This window comes from Notechis scutatus, chromosome 1 (genome assembly GCF_049901735.1).
Source record: "Notechis scutatus isolate UNSWTSFEM ecotype Mainland chromosome 1, rNotScu1.2, whole genome shotgun sequence".
Taxonomy (NCBI): domain Eukaryota; kingdom Metazoa; phylum Chordata; class Lepidosauria; order Squamata; family Elapidae; genus Notechis; species Notechis scutatus.
In genome coordinates, this window is record NC_142009.1 from 154,797,165 (window position 1) to 154,808,847 (window position 11,683).

Consider the following 11,683-nt stretch of genomic DNA (forward strand, 5'->3'; position numbering starts at 1 on the left):
TCTATTGCTGCCTCCCCATTCTTTGGAACAGTATTTCCCCTGCCATCAGATAGGATCCAATTCTTCTGAATGCAAAGCTATTTTGGGTTTAAGGGTTGATATTTTTGTTGTTATATTTTAGTATAGTGTTTTAATCTTACTGATGAAGTGGTTTGTAAGCTGGCCAGAGCTCCTTTTGATTAATGGGGAGCTATATAAACATTTGTAATAAATAAACTGGGCATTTAGTGGTGACTTTTTATAAACTGCTTCTGCAAAATTAGACCCTAGGTAATCCATTGCAACCTGTGTCTGTGCAGAAGAGCAATGCAAACAAGATGAACTTATGTGTAGGGAAGCTCAGTATCTTTTAATGAACATTGTAATTAAAAGGCTGCTAAATGTGTTGGCACTAATTATTCACAATAGCGTTTGCATGCTAACATTCAGTTGCTAAGGTTTTAAAGATAGACTAGCAAAGGGTTAGGGATAGGTTTGAGTCAGGTTTGAGTCATAGAAATGGCTGAGCATTTTGAACAGCAAAACTAAGAAGTAGTTAGAACTGAAGAAGCTTAATCGAGAAAGTCCAGTTGCCTTTTGGAAGAAGCATCTTTGGGACAACCATGACTTGGATAATTGAGAATCTCCATAGACAGCAAAACTGAGCTATATACTGACTGAAGACCTGCAGACATTCCTTAAGAGCATCGTCATCTCAAATGCAACCAATTTACTTCTACGTGTGCGAGGATTGAGTGCTGAGCTAAGAAGTAGCTTGCCTTGATCTCTTCTCTGTCATTTTCTCAAGGCAGATAAATGAATGCTAATAGTAAATTCTGTGTCAGAAAGTTCTTTGCTTTTCTGTGTGGCTTTTGGGACCAGTCCTACATTGCCTATAAAAGCTTGATCAGGTTGAAAAAGTCACCCTACCTCACCTCCTTGAGTCCCAATTTAGTTTGAGCACTGAATTTGGAAATTATCTTTTAGCCTACAATACAATGAATCAAAGCAGTTAAGGATATTTAGAGGAAGGGATCTACAACTAGTTTTTGAAGTGATTTCTGCCTTCCCTGTCTCCAGTGCCAATTAAGCAGAAAGCAAAACAATGAAGATTCAAAAGCAAAAAAAAAACAAAAAAGATTATTGCTCTCTGACTTCCTTAAGCAATTTCGGGATACTCTTACCTGCTTTAGAATGCTATTCTATTGCAACTGGTAGGAAACAAGGACTATGTTTCAAAAACAGGTATTGTTTCTTTGATCCGGTCTCCTCAAGGCGTGCTGTGGCCAAACTGGTCTGGTTGCAAAAATGGAAGGATAGCTCAGGGCAGGAAAAAATAACCTCTTGTAAACATGAAGGATACTTTGGAATGTTGAATGTACCTCCTGTTTTTCATACTGGCTGCCACCTAGACACAGACTGCTTAAAATGGCTAGGTTACCTGTTTCATTGTCCAGAGGCAGTGTTATGCATTGGGATGTCCTTTTTCCATGACCAACCAAAAGAGAAGAACTTGGAAATGTTGGCTTTAAAGAAGGAGCAGGCAACATTAATTAGCCAAGTGGGGTTTTTTTTTGGCCACCAGAACCATGGGGAGCATGATCGGTGATGAAGTGATATCGCTAGGAGGAAGAAGGACAAACATTTCTGGCTTGTGTTGTTTTTTTTTTTTAATTGGTCGATTTGTTAAAATGTGGATTTTCTTTTATACAACTTCTTTTATTCTGAAACTTAGCAGTTCAGTGGCATGTTTTAGGGGTAGTCTTGGGAATACAAAAGGACAGTTGGGGCCTGCATGTAGTCTCTGGATTGAGGCAGGCATGCTCTTAAAAGGCAACAAGAACAGTAAGGCTATCTGTTGACATCTTAAATGAACATTGTGGGCCTTTAAATGGATGCTGTACTAAGCGAGTGTAGTGTCTTAGCATTATGGGAATCAAAACTTGAGTGCCTCTGTTGCTTCTTTAAAGGGGAAGAGTCATACTGATGCAGGTTTGGGTGTTGTGTTAAATGTGAGTCTCTAAAGCATGCGTACCTTTTTCCATTCCTGCCCTCTATCTAGGATTTAATATTAGCACAACAGGTGAAATACCATGTTTGTAATAGAAGCATTTGAATTAAAAATTTGTGTTAAATTTTGCTTGCATGCTCTGCCTTCATATTTTGCTATTTACAGCTTTTAAAAATTCCTTCCGACTTCAGCTGCGCATTTGTGAGCTTATGCTGATACATTAAAAAGACAGTTATTGCAAGCAGAGATTTCTCAGAGCAGACAGAATGATATTTTAAGAAGTCAGATGGGGTCACTTATTTGCAGTTATGATGTTCATCCACACTTATTTGAGCTGGAATCCATTGCCAAAATAGAATTCAACAGCTGATGCCGCTAAAAGTTTGAAAATATTCTTTCAAAATATGCCAAGCTTTGTATAAAAGCATAGTTACTTTTATTGCTCTAAAGTTTCTTCTTTGGGAAGAAACAGAAGTTAAGTAGCCATTTAATCTATTTAGGTTGTCTCATAAAAATTGGGTTGTCTTAACAATGCACAGCATCAAGAGGGGGTGATGTAGTAGGTACAGTAGTCCTAGGTGAAGTTAATCTAAGCAGTTCGTTTCCTGCTCCGATAGAGGCCAGAATAGAGGTTTACCTGGAAGGTAACTAGCATGAAAATCTAACATTTGTGCAGCAAGTGTCAGCCCAGTTTTGCAAGTTAGGATCATAGGGCTCTCAGCAAATTTGTTAAGAGTCTGTCTGGAGAGCCAAAACTATATAAGTAGTGAAAACATACACTGTACATCAGATAAGGATTTAAACATGTTTTCAGCTCTTCCTCTCGTTTCAGATATATATATTGTTTATAAAGGGGGTAAAATCCTGTTTTCTTTTATCAGCGTGTGTGTCTGTCTGTCTGTCTTTGCACAGTTCCCAACTCAGAATATTGGCATGTGGTTCCTGGCTCTGGGTATTTCAGCGTATCACACCACTTTGTGACTTGGGAATTCTCACTGTACTTTTTTTTTTTTTTTTCAAAATTGCACATTGGTTGAAAATAAATAATTCCCGTTTCTTAGCTGAGTGTGTAGTACAAATTTGCTCTAAAAGAAATCAGAAATGTATCCTAATTTTTCCTGGTGATTGAAAGGCAGAAAAATTAGCCTGAGCAACTTTGAGTGACTTGAAATGGAAATACAAGAGTACTTAAGGTGAGATGGGTGGTATAGAAACCTGATGAATAAATAAAGATAAATAAAGATTGTTATTTTTCTCTGAATTGTAGTATACAGAGATTCCTTTGAATTTGTCAAATGGGAGGCAGGTATGTGGGTAGAAACATGATGTTATGTCTATAATTTGTATAGCTGCAACTTAAATAGATTGGGTACATTTCTGCTTTTTAACGTTAACATTTTAAGACCCACAGACTTTGAGCTATGCAGTCACTACGTAGTGACTCTTCTGATCTCAGCCAATAATAGCCAGTAGCAAGGGGCAAAGTTTTGTAGCATTTGGACATAAAGCCATGATTTTAAACACAATAGTAAATAAAGTGAGACCTGACCCAGGGATGCTATTTTCAATACAACAGTGTTGTGCAGGGATGGGATCCGACCAGTATAACTACTGGTTCTGTTGTTCTGTGTTGCGCGTGCAAGTTGCGCGAGTGCAGTTTACGACCTGCTGAGCTACCCGGACAGCTGAGCGTGCAAGTGCGCAGCAGTTGGAAGAGCCCTTTTTTCCTGATTTTTCAACCACAGCTGTGTCGCGCAAAGCAGCTGCAGTTGAAAACGCAGGAAATAAAGGTCAGGTAAAGGCCCGGGTGGGCAGGTGGGCCAAAACAGCAGCAAACATAGAACCGGTTCTATGTATGCTTTCTGTTTGCTGCTCTTCGGAACTACCAATTCTACAGAAGTGGACAGAACCGGTAGAATCAGGGGTGGGATTCTACCAGTTCGCACCTATTTGCTAGAACTGGTTGTTAACATTCTAAGCAGTTCGGCGAACCGGTTGTTAGAAGAAATTACTGGGCTAATCCTGTAAGGAAGGCAGGAAGGAAACATTCTGGTTTTGCTTACAGAAACTGCCACTCCGTTAACCCTTATTACATTCTTGGCAGGACTAGATTTCCTGTCTCAGGAATTTCCCCTCCTTTGTTGGTACTTTGCTTGTGTGGAGCGACCATTTAAAGTTACAATGGCACTGAAAAAAGTGACTTATGACCATTTTTCACACTTACGACTGTGGCAGCATCCCCACAGTCATGAGAGGCCAGGCGAGGAGATGTGTGCCTCGATGTGAGTGATATTGAGTTGGCCACACCCTGCCGATAACATGACCACCAAGCCATGTCCACCCAGTCACATGACCACCAAGCCACGACCACCACCTAAGCCACGACCACAGAACCGGTTGTTAAAAATTTGAATCCCACCCCAGGGTAGAATCCCACCCCTGCTGTTGTGTTACCAGTGCCTCCTTACTTTTCATGAAATAAGAGGTTAAAACAATGTGATGTTAAATCCGTCTATGTAGATTAGACTGATTATTCAACTAGCTTTTTAACATCAAAATTGTATACATTGGTTTGTAAACCACCTGGGTTCATACAACAACACTTAGATTAAAAATAATGAATAAGCTGTGGTTCAGCCTGATTTAGATATAACATTGTATATGGATATAAAAATTGTGACTTGTTTTCTCGAGTTTTACGGTTTGACATATCCAACTGTGCTTTTGGAAAAGTTGGTCAGTTTAAAATCTAGCTGCTTTTATTTAGGGAGGGAAGTGTCTATTATGTCCCAAATCTGCAGAAAGATTGTATTCACAACTTAGCTAATGTGGTCCCATTTGTTTTTTACAGAATGCCACTGACAGTTCTTCTAATTCTTCTCAGAAAAGAGAGCAGCCTTTACGAACACTAGCCTCTTCTCCATCCTTTGAGCATCACCGAATTTGCACCCGCGGCCACTTTCATGACCCGTTTAGCCCTGAGCATTACCATCTAGAAAAAGTGAGCCTATCTTTAGATTCTTTCCTTGCTGTTCCAGAACGCTGATTTTTCTCATACTGGATTGGCCAGAAAGCCTGGGGACTATCTGCATGTGTGAAAGCAGGAGCTCTTCGATAGAGATCTGTGATATATGTCAGTACTCTACCTCTATTGTCTTCCAATTCATGGCTAGCTAGTTTTTGGGAAACAGCAGAAGTTTTTTTGGGCGTGGTGTGTCGCCTATTTAAAAGAATATTTTTTAATTTTAAATTAATTAAAATTTAACCTATTTAAAAAGAACCAAACCAGCTGTTTCCTACAGCTGCTCCATATGTATATAAAAAAAACCACACTGTAAATTTTGACTGTAACTGAAAATGCATTGGTATTCTCTCCAAATGCTACAGTCCTGGTTGGTTATATAGCTTAGCTTTCTAAATTCAGAAGGAATAGGCAATCCTGGGGTTCTTTTGGCTTTAGGTAAGGCCATGGTAAGTGACTATGGGAGTTATACTCCAAAACCCCAGCTTGTATCCTGCTGTGGAGAGGAAACTTAAAGGTACTCTTTTCAGTGTCCGTCCCTACTCTAGAGAGTATCAGCTGAGGAAGGGTGCCTTTCTATGGGAATTACAGTTTTGTGTGCCACAATAATTTGTATTGTTGGCTTTTACTGTACATAGAATATTTTTAGCCTTTGCATTTACTTGTGTCATTGTGTGTGCTGGTATCACTGATAAAGCTACCGCTAAGTGTCATACTCACCTGCTTGCTTAAAAAAATTGTGCTTTCTCAAACATCTCTTTCTCTCTCACCTGTAGTCAATCTTGCGATCGTGCCGGCACGTCAGCTTCCCCGATGATGACGAGGAGATTGTACGGATTAATCCAAGGGAAAAGAACTGGGTGACAGGTTATGAGGACTACCGTCATACCCCTGTGCGGGGGAAATACATTGACCCTGATGACGGAGACTCCTACGTGCGGTTTGCCAAAACGGAGGCCTCGAAACATGACTACAATTACCCTTATGTTAGTAACGCTGACTTTGATCGAGGGGATGACGTTAAGGATGCCGTAATAAAAACTCAGCCAGCCAGGTGTAAACAGCGGCGGCAAAAAGAAGACGGGGAAAGATCGCGGTGTGTGTATTGTAGGGACATCTTCAACCACGAGGAAAACAGGCGAGGTCAGTGCCAGGATGCTCCCGACCGAGTCCAAAGCTGTATCCGCAGAGTCAGCTGCATGTGGTGTGCAGACAGTATGCTCTATCACTGCATGTCTGATCCAGAAGGAGACTATACAGACCCTTGCTCCTGCGATACCAGCGATGAGAAGTTTTGCCTCCGGTGGCTGGCCCTAATCGCCTTGTCCTTTCTGGCCCCTTGTATGTGCTGTTACTTGCCCCTTCGGGCTTGCTACCACTGTGGGGTGATGTGCAGGTGTTGTGGTGGGAAACACAAAGCAGCTGGATGACAGCGCTCCAAGCCGGTGAAGGCCTGTTTTCTTCCCCTTTTTGGTCTTGGGCATTCTCGGTTGGTGCCCACCTGAGCCGGCCTTGGGAGCCTGTTGGAAACCTAGGAACCAGACGGTTCCTTCTCTTTCCCTCCCACTTGGCTGCTATGCATTGATTGCTCCCGGAGTTCTAACAGACTAATGTACCACATAGATGTTTGCATTATTGATCTGTCATCCAGCAGAAGGTCTTCTGTGGGATTATTCCTTCCCTCCTGCAAGGAGAGTGTTTGAGATGGGAACGGTTGAATGGGGACGGAATTTGGAACATCTCACCGGCGGGGTAACCTATACTTAGCAAGCTCATCACACCTGTGAGAGTATATAACAATGGAGTAAAATCCCACTTCGGATTGGGAGCACCTTGCAGCCAGTTTGAGGGTATGGATTTTTGTGTGTACAGAAGAGGTTTGTGGGTAATAATTGTGCGCCATGGTAATGTAGGGCCAACAATCGCACAACCTACAGTTCCTGAAAAGTTCCATCATATTTTTTTGGGTGGTCTTCTGGGATTTTCTGATTGAGGGTTCAGCTAAAATTGTGGGAAATGAGCCTTAGTATTACCTGTATTATATGTGAGAATCTGAGAACTCCTGTGATTTCAGACCAATTTTTATACACAAAAATGAAATCTTTATAAATTACGTTTCTCCTCTTCCTCTTTTCCCAGCCACCATCGCCTTTCTCTTCCAAATAACAGTGGAAAAATTAGCTTTTGCATTGACGTTCTTCCCAATGAAAACAGTCTTTATGCTGTGGTGTTCCTAACCTGAGGCAAAGGGGGAGTTTGCATGTTTTGAAATTGACATGTACACCCATGCACTTGTGTACCTTGGAAAGAAAAAGAGGGAAAAAGAGGGCTTTTAAACTTTGTCTACAGGTCAGTATGCTAAAGATAAGGGAAAGAATCCTCCTCCACCCCCACCCCCCCTTGCCCTTTTTGGAATCCAGGGTGGGAGTGTGTCTGGAATTAATCCGAGGTCTTATGCTTTCCAGACTAATCCAGAAATATAGGGAAGCCTCAATTGCAAGGCATTTCATTGGCCAGTGTCTTTGCCTTGAAGGCCTTTGAATCAATGGAGGGTGCTTCGAACATTTTCTATCGTGGAGTTAGGACATAGGACTGCCTGCACCTGGACTAGTTGGGTATGGATGTAATAGAGCCAGAGGGCACCGCCGCTACAGCACTTGACAATCACTTAGATAGAGGCAGGAACATGGCTTTTTAAAAATCATTCGGGTTTTTTTTAAGTGGAAGTGCATTTATTTCTCTCTCTTTTTTTCCTTTAAAGAAAAGCCTAAGAGGAATCGACACATATTGTCCCAATCATGAATCTCCAGTTGCAGAAATGGGGAGGGTGGAGTTAAAAGAAGCATTTACTCATGCTTTTAGTACCAATGCATGCTCTAGCTGGCCTCTCTCCCCCTTTTCTTTACAAACTTGCATGCCTTTGTTCTTAGGTGAAATTGACTGAGAACAGTTCCCCCATCCAGGCAGCGTGTGTATCTTCCGTTTCTCAAGTTCCTGGATCTGCACAGTAACTATACTGTGAACATAAATAATTCCTAGTGATGTTGGGTCAGTGTTAACTATTTCCTCTGTTCCCAGTTCAGTGGCATGATGCACAGGTAGGAAGAAAAAGTTGCACCAGGGTGTTTTCAGGCTTCTCTGTCATTGGCCTAAACCAACACCCCGCCCCTCACCCAATGTGCAGACATAAGGCTACCTTGTTCTTCACTCTCAAATGCATATTTGGCATCTGCAGGGAACCAGGGTGAATAGTTCAAAACTGGACGAATCCCAGGCCCTTCCTATCGCCTTGCCATGAAAAATATTAGGACCCTTCAAATATTTTAGTAGCCCTTAAGGTGGGCCCTGCTGGAATCACTAGGCACCCTGACACCGACAAGCCGTGAATTTCAGTATAACTTGGTAGTGTATAAAAGTATGCATGCATTGCAAAACCTGTATCAAACCCACTTCTTTGATCTCTGGGTTGTAAAATAAAGCAGAGCGAAGCGATAACCTTAATTTTGTGAGGTTTTTAATTTTCTTTTAAAACTCATGTCTTGTGTACAAGGCTTGTAATTAGCTGTGGAAATGATATTTTTCTAATATATGACATGGAAATAGCAAAGGTTTTATTCAAAGGAATAAAGTGTAGAACAGTTTAGCTATAATATAGCATAGTACAATCTGAATATTCTGAGGCAGCTATAGGCGCTGGCTTGTGAGAACAGGCACTGCGGTTCCTGCTTTGGGCAGCTGACTGGCAGGGCACGTGTGACCTTGCCCCACTCCCACCTCTTCTATTGCACATTGAAAGAAGTCTTAATTAAAAGAAAAGGAAATGGCTTTTCGTTTTTGCCAAATATCAGCAACCAAGAGGGAACACGTTTGCATTGTTCCATGTGAAACAGTCCAGCAGCTCCTTCCGGGAATGGTGTCGCTTTGATCTCGTTTAATTGCATATGCAACAATCTCTGATGTTATGGCCAAATCCTGCAGCCAGAGCACCCCTGGTTATCTCAGGCATTGATTTCACGATCAGAGGACATTCCCCCCCCCCTTTTTTTTTGCAGCTCTCTGCTTTTGGGCATTTGTAGAATGCTTTGGACCAATCCAGAAAGACATGGGCTGGGATCCAGCACCCTCACAATGAGCAACCCTCCTGAGCGCAACCTCCACCCCGGCCATTTGCAATGACAAGCTACTCTAAAACTCAGGGCACCTCAGGAAAAGTCTTGAGGAAAGGCCACACTGGCTCGCAGGTGTCAGTGTAGAAACCAGCCTAAAAAGATCTTGCATTCTCCTTGCATTGCCTTTTGAGGCAGGAACTGATTAAATATATCCTGTTCCGATGCTGGCTGGGCCTGTATTCCCTCCTGGCTATATTGAGATGATTTGATGCTAAATCTCCTCCCCCTGTCAATATGGCCCTCCTTTGGGGTCAGAGGTAAGCTGCCTTTTCTCCTTCCAGAGCCCCTGAAGTTTCTTCTGATATCTCTGCAGCTGAACAATGAATACTTGGCTGCAGACCCTCCTATCGTAAAGGTAAAGTGAGGACAGTGCAAACTCAGATCTATGACATAATTTGCAGAACGATACTGGGATGGGGGCAATTCGTTTTAGTTCTGAATTTTATTGCGAATCTACCTGATTTTTCATTTTCAGACCCATACCTGAATTGAAATTAATTTACCTTTTGAAATTGTGCACTTATGTGAGAATGTTGGCTTCCAGTTCTCCAAACAAATAGACGACACAGTATCAGGTGTCAGGAGAAAGCTGAGCGAAAATAATTAGAGTGTAGAATTGCCTTCTGCTGGGAAATATGCTTGCCATTTAGCACAAAAATGGTACAATTGTTGCCTAAAGTTAGTGTTTAAAAAGATAAATACAAAGGTGGGATAAGCCAGGGTGAAGGCTTGGAAAAATGAGAAATTGAAATTCAACAGTTCTTTCATCCTTAATAGCAAGTAAAAATCTGAACTAGATCATTTCATCTTTCACATACATAGGGAACCAAGTAATTTTTTTTTGGGGGGGGTGTCTTTGTTTAGCAGATCAGTAAGGATCATATAATCTCCTTAACAGGCTAATTTATATCATCTATTTAGAACATAATTCCTCAATTGCAGCCTTCAATTCACGCGTGAGTCAATTAGCTCTAAAATCTCCATTGTTCATGTTTCAAATTCCAAATTTGGGATTTGTCTGTAACTTATAGGCAACATGACATAGTACAAATGAAAATACTGCTGTTAAATATCCTTTTTTGGAAAAGTGCTAAATGGTAAAGGAAGCTGTTCACTTTACTATTATTATTATTATTATTATTTTTTTTAACTGGGGAGAAATTCATGAGGCAAATGCATATTTTATGTGCCTGATAGCAAATGACATCCCTCCAAAGGATGACTAACAAACATCAAGCCAGCCTCAAAAATAAAATAATGGAACAACTTTATTTATCCTAGTGATAATTGCAAAGTTGTCCCATGTTCCTGAATTTCTGTAAGGTCTTTCTCCTCTACGAAGCACAACACTACAGAAGGTATCTTAAGGATTGTCAAGGTTCAAATGCCCCTATTTATTTCATTAAAGCAGCTAAAACTTTCCACCTTGCCCCCTCCTGTGAATTCCTTCTTCCCATCTCTACCTTGGCTTTCTTTGAACCCTTGGCACTTTGTTTCATGTTCCTTCTTTCTCTCTGTGCATTGAAGCAAGAGGGTTGCTTTGGGAAGGGGGCTTCAGAGGGGCACGGGCAGAAATGGAGGGAACTGGGTTGGGGGTGTAAATATTTTCCATTGATCTCCACACTGCAGCTGATCAGTGTGTGGTTTTCTCCTCCTCTCAGCTTTTCAGTACTGACATTAATCATCTGAGAAATGATTCAGATCTTATTTTTGTATCTGTGGTAACAATCCATTAACGAAAAGGTGGGTTTTTTTTCCTCAGTTGTGATTTTTTTTTTCCAAGCTATTGCTCACGTTAACAGATTTAAGTGCCTGAAGCAAACTTCCATTATGTATCTGTATACTAAAAGTTAAAAACTCAGTTGTATTGATTTTTATAAGCCTTTTTACCTCTGTGTAAAGAATATATATACAAGTGTATGATGTACATTTTAGTTCTTAACTTCTTTTTTATTGTTTCTAATAAGTATGATCATTGTAGCTATTGCTTTAAAAATGTATCATGTAAATATAAATACATCATATAAAAACAAGTAAGTGTTTTTCATGCTTTGACAAACTGGACACTTTGGTTAATTGATGAGATTCAAGACAAACCTCTGTGGTGTATTTCTTATTTCTGAAATATATACACCAGCATTCTTTTTTCTTCTTTTTTATTTATTTGTTTTCACAAAGCATTTTCTTAATACACAATAAATCTTAGTGTGAAATTGAAGACCAAGTCTGTCCTTATCACTACAGTAAATGTATAGATTTATATTTCAGTCTTTTTATGGCAAAATTCAGATAAACAAGCTGATCTTTAATTAAAAGCCTGACTGTAGGTGAGGGTATGACAGACTTTCCTGGAATTCAGACAATATGCCTCTGAGAAGATGCTAATTTCTGGCTTGAGTACTGGGTGACATGGTGGTGGCTACATATATCTCACAGGCATGTGATGGATGTTTTGTGTTGTAATTTTGGGCAGTTATTTTGGACAACACACTGAATAAATAT

The 11,683-nt window shown here is 40.7% G+C and overlaps 1 protein-coding gene across 4 annotated transcripts in view; it reads left to right on the forward strand.

Moving 5' to 3' along the window:
* SPRED2 (sprouty related EVH1 domain containing 2) overlaps positions 1 to 11,211 on the forward strand; it is a 93,981-nt gene extending 82,770 nt beyond the window's left edge. For 3 of the 4 annotated variants that reach the window (XM_026668456.2, XM_087949044.1, XM_087949041.1), the window contains 2 exons: positions 4,842 to 4,991; positions 5,789 to 11,211. In XM_026668456.2, coding sequence (XP_026524241.1) covers positions 4,842 to 4,991; positions 5,789 to 6,442 — 804 coding nt within the window. In that variant the 3' untranslated portion in view covers positions 6,443 to 11,211. The remainder of the gene's footprint in view (positions 1 to 4,841; positions 4,992 to 5,788) is intronic. The other variant, XM_087949035.1, reaches the window with a different exon arrangement.
* Positions 11,212 to 11,683: the final 472 nt, after the last annotated feature.